General features: G+C 40.2%; 1 protein-coding gene across 2 annotated transcripts in view; it reads left to right on the plus strand.

The window, feature by feature from the left end:
* The window catches only part of C14H2orf42 (chromosome 14 C2orf42 homolog), a 41,350-nt gene extending 22,931 nt beyond the window's left edge, over nucleotides 1-18,419 (plus strand). For both annotated transcript variants that reach the window (XM_065891162.1, XM_065891163.1), the window contains 5 exons: nucleotides 1,081-1,185; nucleotides 4,101-4,208; nucleotides 7,783-7,883; nucleotides 9,221-9,383; nucleotides 17,740-18,419. In XM_065891162.1, the coding sequence (XP_065747234.1) occupies nucleotides 1,081-1,185; nucleotides 4,101-4,208; nucleotides 7,783-7,883; nucleotides 9,221-9,383; nucleotides 17,740-17,948 (686 nt within the window). In that variant the 3' untranslated portion in view covers nucleotides 17,949-18,419. The remainder of the gene's footprint in view (nucleotides 1-1,080; nucleotides 1,186-4,100; nucleotides 4,209-7,782; nucleotides 7,884-9,220; nucleotides 9,384-17,739) is intronic.
* Nucleotides 18,420-18,657: the final 238 nt, after the last annotated feature.

An 18,657-nucleotide genomic window follows, 5' to 3' on the forward strand; every position in this document is an offset into this window, starting at 1 on the left:
TTCCCTGGTGGCACAGTGGTTGAGAGTCTGCCTGCCGATGCAGGGGACACGGGTTCGTGCCCTGGTCTGGGAAGATCCCACATGCCGCGGAGCGGCTGGGCCCGTGAGCCATGGCCACTGAGCCTGCACGTCCAGAGCCTGTGCTCCGCAGCGGGAAAGGCCACAACAGTGAGAGGCCCGCATACCGCAAAAAAAAAAAAAAAAAAAAAAAAGTATCTGGTAGAAGATTTTAAACAAATTTTTATCACTTTGGTGCAAAGAAAAAAGAAAATAGCTTTTAATCCAAATTAGCACTATATGCATTTATTTATGAGAATTGTAACTTAAATGAATAGTCGTTTTGGCATCATTATCTCTTTATAAAAGGGGATAGGGCTTCCCTGGTGGCACAGTAGTTAAGAATCCGCCTGCCAATGCAGGGGACACGGGTTCGAGCCCTGGTCTGGGAAGATCCCACATGACGCGGAGCAACTAAGCTTGTGTGCCACAACTACTGAGCCTGCGCTCTACAGCCTGCAGGCCACAACTACTAAAGCCTGTACGCCTAGAGCCTGTTTTCCGCAACAAGAGAGGCCCCCGCAATGAGAAGCCCACGCACCACAACGAAGACCCAACGCAGCCAAAAATAAAATAAATAAATTTATTTAAAAAATAATAAAAATAAAAGGGGATATATACTTCAGTCATATGAAAACATTTCAGGAGAAGAAATAGAATAGAATGGTAGGTCATTGGGTATATAGACATATTCATCAGGAATAGGGCCAATTAATGGCTCTAAAACAGCCATTATACAAGGCCGTTCTTCAATTTGCAGTTTGATGTTGAAAGACTGCAAATCTTTTGTGGTTAATAATCTTAAACCCATTAGTCTCTCAGAGCTTTCTATTCCTTTTTTTTACTAGTTGGATTCTTTAAAAGAATCCTGCAATATTCCATTTCACTTATTGTATCTACTTTCTTTGAATTTCAGCTTGTTCCTCTTTTACGTATAAACTCCTTAGCTTTTTCAAACTTCAACTAACTGTTAAATTCTGTAAGAAAAACATTAATGAAGAGTTTTGTTTTGTTTTTCCCTAGGCTGTAGTCAGCTGTTAGATGAGGCACAAGTGACCTTATCCTTCCAAGACTGGCTGGCCAGTGTCACAGAACGCATCCATCAAACCATGCACTATCAGTTTGATGGTAAGTATTGGTCATCCAACTGGGCTGTTGCTGAAGGTCGGAGAAATGAAAGTAATTGTGTTATAGTTCTACTTTGTTTTGATAGAAAAAGTAATTGGGCTTTAGTCTAGAGTGCTCTGGGCCGCAAGAGAGTAGAAATCTAAATGAAATAAAGGAATAATCACATAATAAAAATGCAGGACCAGCAAAATGAATTTAGAGATGGAAGAGAAAAACCACAGCAAATAATAAGTAAAGGTAGAGAGCCTTGGTCTTGGGGTATGCATGGGTGTGTATTTGGTAAGGGAGATACCAAAGCCTTAGAAGATTATTCTAATCCTCACACTTAAAGCAAGGGAGAAAATAGTTTAGAAAAAACTCTAAACCTGTGAGACTAAGACAGTCATATAAAATTACACAGACATGCTAAGGAAGATTGGAGAACACAAGCTGGATTTGGGTTGATCATGATAGCCTCATAGAACCTCAGCAGTTTCAGAGGTGGACCATCCACCCAAGCCTTGCCCATTGCCTTAAAAGCATCCTTGATGGATGATTTTCCAGGCTTTGTGCAGTGATGAGCAGCTCACTGCTTTTTGAGGCAGCTCATGACATTGTTAGACAGTGAGAACTGTGAGGAAGGTCTTCCTCATACTAAGTGGAAATGTTTGCTGATAATACTTCCTGTTGGTTCTAGTTCTGTGCTCTAGTCACACGGGATAAGTCTGTTCCCGTTTTCAAATAACAGTTCCTGCCACTGCACACACCCTTTGCTCTGCCTGACAGGTCTTCTCTTTTCCAAGTGATACATCTCAGGTCTTCAAACACTCCTCGTGGCATATTTACAAACCTCACATCATTTTGATGTTCTTTGCTGAATATGTTGAAGTTTATGAATATCATTTTAAAAATAAAGCACCCCAAACTGAATGGTAGCCCAACAGCAGACACTCAGTAGGAAGACATGGGTTTTGAAGGATTAGATCAGTTGTGGCTTCATGGTGAAGGGACAAGAATGGAGGTGTTGAAATACATGCTTAGTTTTATTTATATTAATTCAGAATAAATAAAACCTCAGAAGTTACTTTTTAGAAAAACAAAATAAGCTAGAGAAGGTTAAAGAGAAAGTCTATGTTTTTCTTTTCTTTTAAAAATTTATTTATATATTGTTTTAAATAATATAATAAATACCTACTAACCCACCTCCCAGAACTTAAAACAGAACATTGACAATAATGTAAACTATAAACTGTGGTCCTTTTTCATCCCATTCCTTGTAACACCCCCTCTCACCATCTCCATTACCACCACCTTTGTCAAAGTCACCATCAGCTCTCTCCTGGACTGTGATTCTATGTCTTTTACAAGGGCTTTTCAAGATTAATTTACCTAAACCCTAGCATCCCATCAGCTGAGTTGTGGTAAGTTAGCAGTTTTAGAGCTGTAATGATCTCTGCAGATCATAATCTAATTTCAAGATGAAAGATTTTAAAAACCTTTCTGTAGTGACTTCTCTAAACTGCCCCGATATTAATATTTTAGTGGCTTGGGACTTCCCTGGTAGTCCAGTGGTAAAGAATCTGCCTTCCAATGCAGGGGATGCTGGTTGGGGATGCTGGTTCGATCCCTGGTCGGGGAACTAAGAACCCACATGCCGTGAGGCAACTAAGGCCCGAGCCCCTCAACTAGAGAGCCCACACGCTCTGGATCCCAGGCGCCACAACTACAGATCCCACGCGCTCTGGAACCCATGCGCCACAACTAGAGAGAGAAAACCCGCACGCCACCACTAGAGAGAAGCCTGCACACCGCAACGAAAGATCCCGCGTGCCGCAACTAAGACCCGATGCAGTCAAAAATAAATAAATAAAAATTAAAAAATAATTTTAGTGGCTCAAAAGCAGTGACAGTTTTGTCATTGGCATTCTGCATTCAATTAAGTAGGTAAAATCAATTGATAGAATGTAAAACCTTAATATGGAATTCTACAAAACCTTTCATTTTCATTTTTCTTGGCTTGATCTTTATTTCAGAAAGGCAGGTGAACTGTCTTTAAGAACTACACCTTCTACACGCAGGTGGAAGCTATATGTTAAGCCATGTGGTTCTGGATGTTTTCCCTCTGTTGGAGCTTGCTTCTTGGGCAGAGTTTTTAAGGAAAACTCTGAACTCTTTCACCCTCTCCCCTGAACACTCTTTCTGTTGACCTAGTGTCTTGCAACTTTTTTTTTTTCTTGCTACTTTTTAAAGGAGGTTTGTTACGTATTTTCAAACAGTTTGCCTGTCTTCACATCAGAGAGGAGACTGATGCTTATTGGATAAAGTGTCCTAACTTTGCAGTCTCTGGCATTGGCAGTCCTGACCATCTGAGAAAATGAATGCAAACAGCAGGTGCCTGGGATAGTGAGCAGCAGTGAATCAAGTTTACCTTCTCATCTCAGCCTCAATGTTCTCATCTCATTTCATGTCCTCTTTAAAGGGAGAAGTCTGTGCTGTGGCAGTGTTTACAAAATTAGGGATTTGAAAAGTTATCTTTGGTAGATGACAAGAGTGTGCTGTATTTGTTTTAATTGCAAGGGGTCAAGAGTAGGGCAGGCGACAGTGCTTGACTCATAAAGGTCAATCAAAGCCTTCTTTTTGCCTCTGTATAAAGAAATCTCAGGGCTTCCCTGGTGGCGCAGTGGTTGAGAGTCTGCCTGCCGATGCAGGGGACGCGGGTTCGTGCCCCGGTCCGGCAGGATCCCACGTGCCGCGGAGAGGCTGGGCCCGTGAGCCATGGCCGCTGGGCCTGCGCGTCCGGAGCCTGTGCTGCGCAAAAAATCTCAGTGGTATTTTTAGTTATTACTCTACCCATCAATTCCATTTCTTCCACCTTCCCCTACACACCAGGAAGCCCACTGAGTTTCTTTAAATGAGCTTCTTCTTATTTCCTATAGGCAAACCAGAGCCACTGGTGTTCCACATTCCTCAGTCCTTTTTTGATGCCCTGCAACAGAGAATATCCATAGGAAGTGCAAAAAAACGGCTTCCCAACTCTACCACAGGTATGGGATTTTTCCTCAGGAATAGCAATAGATGTCTTGACCTTAGAGAATAATGTTTGGAAAAATTGTGTGGAATTTTCATGATTAGGACGTCCAGTTACATGCTCAGAGCATGAAGCCTTAGCCCATCAGCTCTTAGAATAATGATCACACTCTTCAAAGGCCCCATGCTTATGCTAGTAAGAGTTGATGGAAAGATTCCGAAAGCACAATGTTGGTAAAAGAATCACCGATGAAGCACAATGAAGGTGCCCACCAAGAAGCTGGATATTTTCTAGATATGAACCAATTTCAACAAAAGCATTGCAGTCGCCAATTGTTGTTTGGGCTGGCTTCTTGGAAGCATATTACAGTATGTGTCAAAAGCTAAAACTTGTTTTTCACGATTCCCCATTTATGATGAAGGGAGATTTTATTTTTAGAGTGATTCTCAGGCTTGGAACATTTTATAATTATAGTATTCTGATACTTATTTCTTGGTTTTATATAATACCTTTCTACTAGAGATCTCAAGATACTTATTTGGTAGTATGAGGAAATAAGGGAGAGAAAAGGAGAAGGAAAAGATTGCTCAGGGACAAATAGCCCAAGAGTAACTACAGCTAGAAATCAGAGCTATTTCTTCAGTAAATTGTTATTTGATGATGTAATAGGGACTGAAGCGTTTCTGTTTGTTTGTTTTTTGGCTGAGCCATTCAGCATGTGGGATCTTAGTTTTTGATTGGGGATCGAACCTGTGCCCCTGCAGTGGAAGCTCAGAGACCTAACCACGGAACCTCCAGGGAATTCCCAGGACTGATGTTTAATTCTGTCTTTTAATAGGTCAAGCTGTGAATCTCTCTGTTTAGGGCCATAAAAATCTCTGTCTTTACACCTTATCTTATCTATCTGACTTTTGAGACAGTATTTTTTTTAAATAAATTTATTTATCTTTTTTCTTTTTCGACTATGTTCGGTCTTCATTGCTGCACACGGGCTTTCTCTAGTTGCGGCGAGCAGGGGCTGGTGGCTTCTCTTGTTGCCGAGCATGGGCTCTAGGCACGTGGGCTTCATTAGTTGTGGCACGTGGGCTCAATAGTTGTGGCTCACAGGGTCTAGAGCACAGGCTCAGTAGTTGTGGGGCACGGGCTTAGTTGCTCCGCAGCATGTGAGATCTTCCCGGACCAGGGCTCGAACCCGTGTCCCCTGCGTTGGCAGGCGCATTCTTAACCACTGTGCCACCAGGGAAGTCCCTTGAGACAGTGTTGATGCTTCCAGTTTAAACTTTAGGCCTGGAATTTCCTAGCAGTCCAGTGGTTAGGACTCCACACTTCCACTGAAGGGGCATGGGTTCGATCCCTGGTCGGGGAACTAAGATCCCGCATTCTGAGTAGTGCAGCCAAAACAAAAACAAAAACAAACCATTTTAGGCCTAATACATTAATTTTAACCCATTGCTTAGATCTTTTGGGGTCCTTCAGTGGAACCCCTTTATAATCTGGGAGGCAGGGCAATAGATTGGCAACCACATGAGCAGGCTTAAACTCTATGTAGTTATTTTAAGGACTATGATTTGACCTCTGACTTATCTAAAGTTGTAAGAGGCTGTTTTATAATAGAGTCCTCTGTGTGTAGACTTACCAAACAAACAAGTTGCCAAGATGTCAAAAATCAGTAGTATCTCAAAAGAAGCATCAGAGACTTTTTATAGCAGAAATCCTTATCATTTGATTCGTCACATTTCTGCCAAAACTCTATTATAGATTTGCTTCTAGAATTCCTTTTTTAGGGAATTCCCTGGCGGTCCAGTACTTAGGACTCAGCACTTTCACTGCCGGGGCTAGCTTCGATCCCTGGTGGGGTAACTAATGTCCCTCAAGCTGCGTGGCACGGCCAAAAAATATATCTATTGGGTTGGCCAAAAAGTTCCTTCGTTTTTAAAATAAAAATAAAAGACACATTTTTCATTTTCACCAAGAACTTTATTGAACAACATATTCACCCTTTTGTTCCACTACCTTCTGCCATTTTTCAGGCAACTTCATAATCACACATCTTCCCAAAACTTTTTATCTTTTTGAGCAAAGAACTGTTCTAGGTGTCTTTTACAGTCTTCCAGGGAATTGAAATTTTTTCCATTAAGAGAATTCTGTAAAGACCGAAATAAATGGAAATCTGAAGGTTCAATGTCTGGTGAATACGGCAGATGAATCAGAACTTCCCAGCCAAGCTCTAACAGTTTTTGCCTGGTCATCAAAGAAACATGCGGTCTTGCGTTATTCTGATGGAAGATGAAGCGTTTTCTGCTGACTAATTCCAGACACTTTTCACTGAGTGCTGCTTTCAGTTGGTCTAATTGGGAGCAGTACTTATTGGAATTAATCGTCTGGCTTTCCAGAAGGAGTTCATAATAGAGGACTCCCTTCCAATTCCATCACATACACAACGTCACCTTCTTTGGATGAAGACCGGCCTTTGGTGTCGTTGGTGATGGTTCATTTCACTTGCCCCATGATCTCTTCCGTTCCACATTATTGTACAGTACCCACTTCTCATCACCCATCACAATTTGTTTTAAAAACAGAACATTTTCATTACGTTTCAGTAGAGAATTGCATGAGGAAATACAGTCAAGAAGGTTTTTTTCACTTAACTTATATGGAACCCAAACATCAAAGCGATTAGCATAACCAAGCTGCTGCAAATGATTTTCAGCGCTTAATTTGGATATTCTGAGTATGTCGACTATCTCCCGCATGGTATAATGTTGATTGTTCTCAATTAATGTCTCGACTTGATCGCTATCAACTTCAACTGGTCTACCCAACTGTGGAGCATCGTCCAGTAAGAAATCTCCAGCACAGAACTCCACAAATCACTTCTGACACATTCAATCAGTCACAGCACCTTCTCCATACACTGCACAAATCTTTTTTTGTGTTTCAGTTGCATGTTTACCTTTCTTGAAATAATAAAGCATAATATAAGGAAAATGTTGCTTTTTTTCTTCCATCTTCAATATTAAAATGGATACACAGAAATTCACCAATTTTGATGTTTTTTTTAAATGCAACTGATATGACAGTTGTCACCATACAATCTAACAAGATTGTTTCAAATGAAATTAAAGACCACTAGGCAGGGCTTCCCTGGTGGCGCAGTGGTTGAGAGTCCGCCTGCTGATGCAGGGGACGCGGGTTTGTGCCCCGGTCCGGGAGGATCCCACATGCCGCGGAGCGGCTGGGCCCGTGGGCCATGGCCACTGGGCCTGCGCGTCCGGAGCCTGTGCTCCGCAAAGGGAGAGGCCACAACAGTGAGAGGCCCGCATACCGCAAAAAAAAATACCACTAAGCAATACTAGAGCCATCTTATGGAAGAAAACGAACAAACCTTTTGGCCAACCCAAAACATATGTGTGTGTGTGTGTGTGTGTGTGTGTGTGTATGTGTGTGTATAAAATACGTTTTTTAGAGGACTGAGATTCTATAAGGCAGGAATATCACTTCACTGAACTCTCCAGAAACTGGATAACAAATTCAATGAAAGAGCATGTTATTTTTCGATAGTCTAATTTTACCCCCTTTTTATCTTGAAGCTTTTGTTCGCAAAGATGCTTTGCCACTGGGAACCTTTTCCAAGTATACCTGGCATATCACGAATATCCTGCAAGTTAAACAAATCTTAGATACCCCAGAGGTAAGAGTTTATTTCTCCAATAGTGGGAGGGCAGAGAGGGGAAGAGAGGGAAGCAAGTGCGGGAAGTATGTTTGCACCAGCTCCTTGAGTCATGGACACCAAAGAGAATTCCTTTTTTTCATACTAAGAGATTATTCAGAAATATTCATGGCTTTATTGTTCCAACTCTGATTTTAATAGGTATTCCCTGTAGCTTGAGGATGTATCTTAAATTGGAGTATCCTTTTTTCTTTGCCTTTGGGATCAGAAAACAGGGATGTTCCTTCTTGTAAATTAAATAATGATCCCCTTCTAGCCATGGTAAGCCCTAGGTTAACTGGCAAGCAGCTAGAAAGTATATATATAATTTGAGATGATATACTATTTGTGAAGTCCGTGGGTCCAGCACAATTCAGTGTTCCTCTCCAAACTGCAATTTCGCTCTCATTAGAGAAATGATTCTTAAGTAGTTTGTGTCCTTTCTCACAGGGGCAATATTAGACATTTTTTTCAAGCAGATCCTAAAAATGTGAGGATTTTCCCTTCCTATGATAATGGAATAGTGTGGAAAACTCAGCATCGTGTGATTTAATACATTAAGATTAGCTGAATTGCAAGGCACTGTTATATTCAGAAAAATAAATTGTTTGATAACTATAGAACTTACATGGGAACTTTAGGAAAGGCCTATGTTTGCACTAAAGACACCTGAGGAACTTCTTTAAATGGAGGATGTCGCAGAAACAGCTTCTAGCCTGAAAAGGGCGGGGTTCAGGGAGGCACTGCAGCAGCCCCAGAGCAAAGTCAAGTCGTGGAGCTTCTGTGTTGCACGTTACTTACCTGTATCACCCCATTCAATCTCACAACCATGCACTGGTATTAACAGTATGTTGCAGATGAGAAACAGGCTATGAGAAGCTCAGCCTGCTGTTTAGTGGCAAAGGCAAAATTCAGTTCAAGCTCTGTCTGGCTTAGTCCCAAGGATGGTGGAAGCACACAGGATGTGAGGTCAGCTATAGGTGCTATTGGTAGGGTTTTTAGGAGAAGATTGTTGCTAGCAGAGCAGTAGGGGAGGGAATAAAACTGATTTTAGAGCAGGTCTGTGCCAGTAGCAGTCATGTGACCATGAAGGTATTAGGCGTTCAGTTCACTATGGTTTGGGAAGGGTTCAAATGAAAGTTACAGAGAGAAAAGGAAAGGCAGAACTGTTGAAAAAATTTACTTGAAAATACAAGGGGAGATTTTAGTTAATTTGAGTGTACTTAGAAAAGAATGAATAAAATCTGTTGTCATCCAGTGTTTGTCTACTTTGAAAGTTTTTCCTTTCTCACCTTTCTTGGTATTGTCTCCACATGCAGATGCCTTTGGAAATCACCCGGAGTTTTATCCAGAACCGGGATGGGACTTATGAGCTGTTTAAATGCCCTAAAGTAGAAGTAGAGAGCATAGCAGAAACCTATGGTCGTATAGAAAAGCAACCAGTGCTGCGACCCTTGGAACTAAAAACTTTTCTCAAAGTTGGTAAGTAAATTGGTGGTTTCAATAGCACACCTTCCTTTGAGGGTCACCTGTGTGTATTACGCTGTCCTCGACTTTGGGGCTTGACCTTGAACAAAGAAGACACATTCACACATTTTGTAAAGGCAGTCATGGAATAAAGTGTTTTGTTTCATCTGAGCCAGTACTTTAAAAATAAAATTAGAGGGCTTCCCTGGTGGCACAGTGGTTAAGAATCTGCCTGCCAATGCAAGGGACATGGGTTCAAGCCCTGGCCTGGAAGATGCCACATGCCACAGAGCAGCTAAGCCCATGCACCACAACTACTGAGCCTGAGCTCTAGAACCCGCAAACCACAACTACTGAGGCCATGTGCCACAACTACTGAAGCCTGCACACCTAGAGCCCGTGCTCCGCAACAAGAGAAGCCACCGCTATGAGAAGCCCACGCACCGCAATGAAGAGTAGCCCCAGCTCGCCGCAACTAGAGGAAGCCCATGCACAGCAATGAAGAGTAGACCCCGCTCGCCGCAACTAGAGAAAGCCCGTGCACAGCAACGAAGACCCAACACAGCCAAAAATAAATAAATTTATTTAAAAAAAAAATAAAATCAGAGAAGTAATACCTGTTCATTATACAGAAATCATAGATTTCATTATAGAGCATAAAGGAGGAGAAAAATAAAAACCACCTGTAATCCCACCCACTATAGATGATACCATCATTAAGATTTTGGTGTATACCTTTTCAGACTTTTTTTTCTGTGCATGAAAAGGGTTTCTAGGGGCTTCCCTGGTGGCGCAGTGGTTAAGAATCTGCCTGCCAATACAAGGGACACGGGTTTGAGCCCTGGCCTGGGAAGATCCCACATGCCGCAGAGCAACTGAGCCCGTGCACCACAACTACTGAGCCTGCGCTCTAGAGCCCGCAAGCCACAACTGCTGAGCCCGTGTGCCACAACTGCTGAAGCCTGCGTGCCTAGAGCCCGTGCTCTGCAACAAGAGAAGCTACTGCAATGAGAAGCCTGCGCACCGCAACGAAGAGTAGCCCCCGCTCACTGCAACTAGAGAAAGCCTGTGCACAGCAACAAAGACCCAACGCAGCCAAAACTAAAAACAAACAAATAAATAAATAAATTTAAAAAAAAAAAAAGAAAAGAAAAAGAGTTTCTAAAACATGGGATCATATCTTAGCAGCTTTTTTCACTTAAAAATATATCATGAACAGCTTTCCATGTCTGTCTTCAACATTATTTTTTAAACTTTTTTTATTATTATAAAACATGTAATATAAAACTTAACATTTTAACCATTTTTTTTTTTTTTTTTTTTTGCGGTACGCTGGTCTCTCACTGTTGTGGCCTCTCCCGTTGCGGAGCACAGGCTCCAGACGCACAGGCTCAGTGGCCATGGCTCACGGGCCCAGCCGCTCCGCGGCATGTGGGATCTTCCCGGACCGGGGCACGAACCTGTGTCCCCTGCACTGACAGGCAGACGCTCAACCACTGCGCCACCAGGGAAGCCCCCATTTTAACCATTTTTAAGCTTAAGGTTTTCTGGCATTAAGTACTTTTGCATTGTTGTGCAACCATCACCACCATCCATCTCCAGAACTTTTTCATCTTTCTCAACTGAAACTACCCATTAAATACTAACTCTGCATTCCTGCCTCCCCCTAGACCTGGTTGCCATTCTACTTTCTGTCTGTATGAATTTGATGACTCAAATTAGAATCATACAGTCTTTGTCCTTTTGTGACTGGCTTATTTCACTTAGCATAATCTCTTCAAGGTTCATCCACATTGTAGCATGTGACAAATTTTCTTTCCTTTCTAAGGCTGAACAATATTTCATTATATGTATCTACTACATTTTGTGTATCCATTCATCTGTTTGGATACTTGGATTGCTTCAACCTTTTGGCTATTGTGAATACAACATTTTTAAACAGCTTCATAAAATTCATTCGTTATCTCACTCTAGTCAATTCTGAATTTAAGTTGTTTCAAACTTTTCGCTATTATGAACAGTGCTTCCTTTTATAATTAACTTCCTTTTAGACAAACCTTTTATAGCCTTAATTATTTCCTAATTTATTTAGGATATTCTTTCGGGTAAATTCTTAAAAGTTAAACTGGAGGGTCAAAGATTATGTACATTTTTAGGACTTTTGATTGTTTTTGTCGCGCTGCCGTCCAGAAAGATTGTAATATTTCTACAGTTTACTCCTGCTAGCCATGCGTGAAAGAGTTTCTCTTTTTATTTTTTACTTTTGGCTGTGTTGGGTCTTCATTGCTGCCCATGTGCTTTCTCTAGTTGTGGCGAGCAGGGGGCTATTCTTCATTGCAGGGGGCTACCCTTCATTGCGGTGCATGGGCTTATCATTGCGGTGACTTCTCTTGTTGTGGAGCATGGGCTCTAGGTGCGCGGGCTTCAGTAGTTGTGGCATGTGGGCTCAGTAGTTGTGGTGCACGGGCTTAGTTGCTCCGTGGCATGTGGGATCTTCCCGGACCAGGGATTGAACCCATGTCCCTTGCATTGGCAGGCGGATTCTTAACCACTGCATCACCAGGGAAGTCCCCAAGAGTTTCTTTTTTTAATCTTTATTGATTTGATAGCCAAAAAATGTTCTATCATTCTTTTAATTTGCATTACCCTCAAATGTTAATGAGAGTAAATTTTCATATTAGTCATTTGTATTTGATGCATTGCTTTTTCTTTGTCTATTTTTAACTTGGGTATAATAATTTAATAATAATAATGACAACTATAACAAGTAGCACTTAATGAGCACCTACTCTGTGCCAGCTGTTATTTTAAGTTCTTTACCTAGATTAATCCATTTAATGCTCATCAGCCCACTCAGAGGTGGATTCTGTGATCCCCATTTACAGATGAATAAACTGAGGTCAAGAAAGGTGCAGTAACCTGTCCAGAGTTACACAGCTAGTAAAGTGGTGGAGCTGGTCCTCAACTCCAGGCAGTTTTGGACTCCAGAGCCTTCACTCCTAGCCATCCAATACTCACCTGTCTTTCTACTGACTAGGCTATAAGCACTGTCAGGGCAGTGAACTGTGTCACCAAGAAATTTAGAATTTATAATTATTTTGTCAAATTCTTGTGAAATATATTTTTGGCTGCTCTTGGGAATAAGATATTTATCATGTGTCTAACTTGTTACTGCCAATGTATGGAAAGCTCTTGATTTTGATATAATTACTATCAAATTGCCCTCCTTAATGAGTTCCTAGTAGCGATGATAGTTGTTTACCTGTTGTTTCTGGGAAATCAATTATATCACTTGAAAAATAATGATAATTTTGTTTCCTATCAAATGTTTATATCTCATTGTTTTTTTCTTGTTAAATTAGCTACAACTTCAAGAGCAACAATGAACAATACTAAAGCTAGCAGCTGAGATTTTCATTTTACTATAGTAAAACTATCATTTTTACTATAGTAAAAACTCCTCCAGCATAGCATTTTCCAACTCTGTCTTGAAGAAGAGATAATGATAAGTATGCTGTGAAAAAAGTGTTCCATGATCTGATAAGTTTGAGAAATGCTACATACTGTATTTCTTTGATTCTAAGACCCTTGATTCTAAGACTCCCTGAACCCTTGTTCAGTCAATTTTGTAATAACTTTTTTGCTGGGAAAAAAAACTTTGCCACATGAGAACTTCCCTGGTTGTATGATATACTCAGATCGCAGATAATGTTACAACTGGAGTAGGGAGGCAGTAGGGAGTAGTGTCTTAGAATATAATGTATCCCTCTTAGTAACTCATCCTATAAATTTGCATATTAAAAAGATCCTGAAATTAAAATACCTGTTGAACTTTATTTAACTTAAGTTTTCCCCAGTTTATTTGACCGGTCAACACTTTTCAGGGGAATACCATTAGCATTTCATAGAATTTTTCTGGGAAAAGCTGCTCTGTGTTTCACTATTAAATAATGAACTATTGGTTATTGATTTCAGATAAAATTTTTTATTATAACAGCATATCATATTCTTGGTTTATTAAGTATCTTTATTAGGAACTAGAATTGATTTTTTTTAATGTAGTTGTTTTTTAAATTATTTTTATTTATTTATGTATTATTTTTTGGCCTCACCACATGGCTTGTGGGAGTTCCCCAACCAGAGATTAAACCTGGGCCACAGCAGTGAAAGCACCGAATCCTAACCACTAGACCACCAGGGAACTCCCTAGAATTTAATTTTTTGAAATACCTTTTTTTTTTTTTTTTTTAATTTTTGGCCACACCCCACAGCACGTGGGAACTTAGTTCCCCGACCAGGGATCAAACCTGTATCCCTGCTTTGGAAGGGGGAGTCTTAACCACTGGACCACTGGGGAAGTCCCTTGAAATACCTTTTTACCGTCTTTTGAGAAACCTCAAAAGATGAACTGTTTTGACCCAAGTGCAATGAAATTTATTTATTTTATTTAAGTATAATTGATTTACAATGTGAATTTTATGAATAAGTGTCTAATATTGAAGTAATCTTGCCTTTCAGGAATAAATCCTGTGTGGTCTTTTTTATTTTAATATGTATTATGTAGAGTCTATTTGCTAATACTTTATTTAGGATTTTTTCTTATTGATTCATAAGTATTAACTGCCTACAGTTTCTTTTTTGGAGGCTATCTTTTTTGGCGTTTTGTAATAGTTATATAGAAAATGATTTTAGAAAGCTTTGGACCAAATTAAATATCTTGGGGGGAAGGGTAAATTGGGATTTGGGGATTGACATATACACACTACTATATATAAAATAGATAACTAATAAGAACCTACTGTATAGCACAGGGAACTCTACTCAATTCTCTGTAATGACCTATATGGGAAAAGAACCTAAAAAAGAGTGGATATGTGTATATGTATAACTGATTCACTTTGCTGTACAGCAGAAACTAACACAACGTTGTAAATCAACTATACTCCAATAAAAATTAATTTAAAAAAATAGCTTAGGAAATATCTGTTCCTTGAATGTTTGAAAGAATTTATTCTCTTGGACCTAAACTTTACTTGCAGGCAGTTCTCTAAAAACTTAATTTCTTCTGATTTATATTTGTACTCACGGTCCCTACCTCTTCTTTAGTCAATTTTAATTGTTTTTTTCCCAAAAAATTCTCCTATTTTCATCCAAAATTTAAATTGTGTACATTTTTATAATTTTTGGTATAGAGGATAATCACATAACTTTTAAAACCTAGGTCTATAGTTATATACTCCAAGAATTTTTTGTCTTTTTCAAAGAACTGGCTCTTGTATTTATCTGAATGTCTGTTTTGAACTATTTTATGCTTTTGTCTGTAAAAATTTCTCCTAACTCTTTAAAAATTTTTTCTAACACTTTCTTGGAATTTTTTAATTTTTATACCTTTTGAAATTATCAGTTAATTTTTTTTTTTTTTTTTTTTTTTATGCGTTACGCGGGCCTCTCACTGTTGTGGCCTCTCCCGTTGCGGAGGACAGGCTCCGGACGCGCAGGCTCAGCGGCCATGGCTCACGGGCCCAGCCGCTCCGCGGCATGTGGGATCTTCCCAGACCGGGGCACGAACCCGTGTCCCCTGCATCGGCAGGCAGACTCTCAACCACTGCGCCACCAGGGAAGCCCTATCAGTTAATTTTTAAAATTCATGTTTGATAATAAGAACATTTAAGGTTCTTCTTCTTATTAATATCTAAATAGTCTCTAATCATAGTTTAGTTTCTCTGTGTCCCCAACACTTTGTATTTAAAATTTCCAGTTGGTTGAGTTGGTTTGATTTTTATATTCTTAGCTATCAATTTCTACTTTTATTATTTTGAGATCAGAAGATGTGCCTTTTCGATTTCTATTTATTTTAGGGATTTAAAAATATTTTCTCACTAACCTAATATATGATATTAATTTGTGCTAGCAAAGATGTTATTATTTATCCAATGTAAAGTCTTGTGTAGCTTTAAGACTTATACAACTTAGATAGCAGAGTTGTGAGACAATTTCCTACTACAGTTATGTTTCTCTAAATGTCTTCTGACATTGCAAAAAGCCTTTGAGTATTGTAATGCAGTGTTTTTGGTACATCAGAGTTATTGACAGATGTCAATGAAAATATATTGTCTAGTCCATTTGGGCTGCTATAACAGAATACCATAAACTGGGTGGCTTACAAACAACAGAAATTTATTTCTCACAGTTCTGCGGGGTGGGAAATCCAAGATCAAGGCACCAACAGATTCGATGTCTGGTGAGGGCCTGCTTCCCGGCTCAAAGACGGCCATCAGCAGTCTTCACTTTGTGTCCTCACATTACAGAAAGGGCAAGGATGTCTCTGGGGTCTAAAATAAGGGCACTCATCTCATTCATCTGCCCTCATGACCTAATCACCTCTCAAAGGCCCCACCTCCAAGTACTATCACATCGGGGATTAGGTTTTCAATTTATGAATCTTGGGAGGATACAAAATTTGGGAGAAATTTTGGGAGAATGTAGATTCAGTACATAGCAATACTTTATCAATGTAAAAATAACATTTGCCCTAAATTCATCTTTGTTCAATATTACAAGTGACACCAGCTTTCTTTTGTTTTACATTTTTCTGATGTTTGCCATCCTTTTAACTTTTTTGTGACACTTTGTTCTTATTGAATCTCTTATCAATATTATATTGTTGGTTTTGATTTTTCTCCAATTTCAATAGTTTATCCCCTTTATTATAATTGATAGAGTTGGTCTTCTGTCTCCTTGTTTTGTTCTTTTGTTTTGTGCTAAATGGACTATGTTTTCTATGCTTAATTGTCTCCATAGTTTTGAAGGTGATACCATATGCTTATTTTTAATTCTGCTAGTATTTTACATTTTTTCAAAAGCATTCTTTAACCTGAGTTTTTCACGTTTAAATCTTTGATCTTCTGGACTTTATCTTGATGTAAGTTATGAGGTAAGATTCTGCCTTTTATTTTCTTCCAGATAATTATGTAGTTGATGCACACCATTTGTTATAAGAAACACTCGTGGGTTTCCCTGGTGGCACAGTAGTTGAGAGTCCACCTGCCGATGCAGGAGACGCGGGTTCGTGCCCCAGTCCGGGAGGATCCCACATGCCGCGGAGCGGCTGGGCCCGTTGAGCCATGGCTGCTGAGCTTGCGGGTCCGGAGCCTGTGCTCCGCGGCGAGTGAGGCCACGGCAGTGAGAGTCCCGCGTACTGCAAAAAAAAAAAAAAAAAAAAAAAGAAATAAACAGTTGTATTTCTTGTACTAATTGAAAATGCCACTTTTACCTTATCTTAAATTCCTGTTCTTTTTGTATCAATTTTGGATCTTTCTGTTTTGTTTTGTTAATCTGTGTAGACATATGCCAGTACTTTTTTTTTTTTTTTTGCGGTACTTGGGCCTCTCACTGTTGTGGCCTCTCCCGCTGTGGAGCACAGGCTCCGGACGCGCAGACTCAGCAGCCATGGCTCACGGGCCCAGCCGCTCCGCAGCATGTGGGATCTTCCCAGATCGGGGCACGAACCCGTGTCCCCTGCATCGGCAGGCGGACTCTCAACCACTGCGCCACCAGGGAAGCCCCACACTCTTTTGTTATTATGGATTTGTAATATGTTTTAGAACCATGTAGATTTTAAGTCTGTTTCTTTCTAGTTTCCTTGAAACCTTGACCTTTTCTTGATAGTCTCCCTTTTTAACCTCATCCAGCTGTCTTTTCCTCTTAGTCTGGCTGGGCTCTCCTTGTGATTCTTTTGGCCCTATTTTCATAAAAGCTGGGTCTTATTTTATTTGAGGATGCCAGACAGTTCCCTGAAACTTTGTTTTGGATAGATACAGCAGTAGTCACTTTTCCCTTCCCTTGATTCTTCTTGTTGGCCCCCCGTGCCTTTTTTTTTCCTCATATAGTTTTTTTTTTTAACTTCTTTTTCATTTCCTTTTTTTTTTTTTTTTTTAATTTCCTTTTAAAATTTGTGAACAGGGTAAGATCTGTCCAGACTCAATTTTTTTTAAATTTTATTTATTTATTTTTGGCTGCATTGGGTCTTTGTTGCTGCGCGCAGGCTTTCTCTAGTTGCGGCGAGCGGGGGCTACTCTTCATTTCAGTGCGTGGGCTTCTCGTTGTGGTGGCTTCTCTTATGGCGGAACACGGGCTCTAGGCACACGGGCTTCAGTAGTTGTGGCACATGGGCTTAAGTAGTTGTGGCACACGGGCTTAGTTGCTCCGCGGCATGTGGGACCTTCCCGGACCAGGGCTCAAACCCATGTCCCCTGCATTAGCAGCAGATTCTTAACCATTGTGCCACCAGGGAAGTCCTGTCCAGACTCAAATTTATTTTGGAATTGTACTAATCAATCTTTTTTCTTTTCTTTTGTTTTGTTTTCTTCAGGCAACACTTCCCCAGATCAAAAGGAGCCAACACCTTTCATCATTGAGTGGATTCCAGATATTCTTCCCCAATCCAAGATTGGCGAGCTGCGGATCAAGTTTGAGTATGGTCACCACCGCAATGGGCATGTGGCAGAGTACCAAGAACAGCGGCCCCCCCTGGACCAGCCCTTGGAACTGGCCCCTCTGACCACCATCACTTTCCCTTGAGGCAAAACAAAAGGGTCTTTCGCTGCTAAATTTGCACATCCCCACCCTTTGACAACTTTAAATACTAGTTAGGCACTTAGATGGCTCTGTTCCTTAGTGAACTACTCTTAGCTAAGATGCGGTTTCTCAACACATTCAAGTGGATTCTGTTGAAGAAAAACTCTTCTTGTACATAGCCCTTTTGGTGCTGCTGTGTATAGTCTTCATTATAAATTGGGTGGTATTCCTGGCTAGTTTTTGAAGGAACAAAAAGAAAACCAGCCCACATACCTTCTCGAAGGACTCACCTTTAGAGTTTGTTTCAACCTTTTCCTAATTCTCTGAGAAGTTAGCAGCACTTGCCTTACACCAACAGTGTTGGAAAGTTAATAATACCCTGGTTAGGGCAGAAGGTTGATGATCATCCTGGCAGAATTCCAGTCATGCCCTTTTATTCTCTTCTCAAAGCACAGTGTCACTAGTTTTTCCAAATTATATCTCATGTTGGCCTAATTATAAAATTATAAACCTTTCGGGAGATTCAGGTGATAGTAAAACAGGAAAAAGAGATCCAGGTGTCAAGGCAGTATTTGACATTTCAAACTAATGCTTGTAATTGCTTGTTTTCTTGATTTTTCTTTCCTTCTTTACTCTCCAAAAAGTTTAACAGGTGGTAAAATTCAATTCCTATTTTTTAATTCATTGATCACAGAATGGAGATACACTGAAA

Source organism: Phocoena phocoena, chromosome 14 (assembly GCF_963924675.1).
Source record: "Phocoena phocoena chromosome 14, mPhoPho1.1, whole genome shotgun sequence".
In the NCBI taxonomy this organism is placed as follows: domain Eukaryota; kingdom Metazoa; phylum Chordata; class Mammalia; order Artiodactyla; family Phocoenidae; genus Phocoena; species Phocoena phocoena.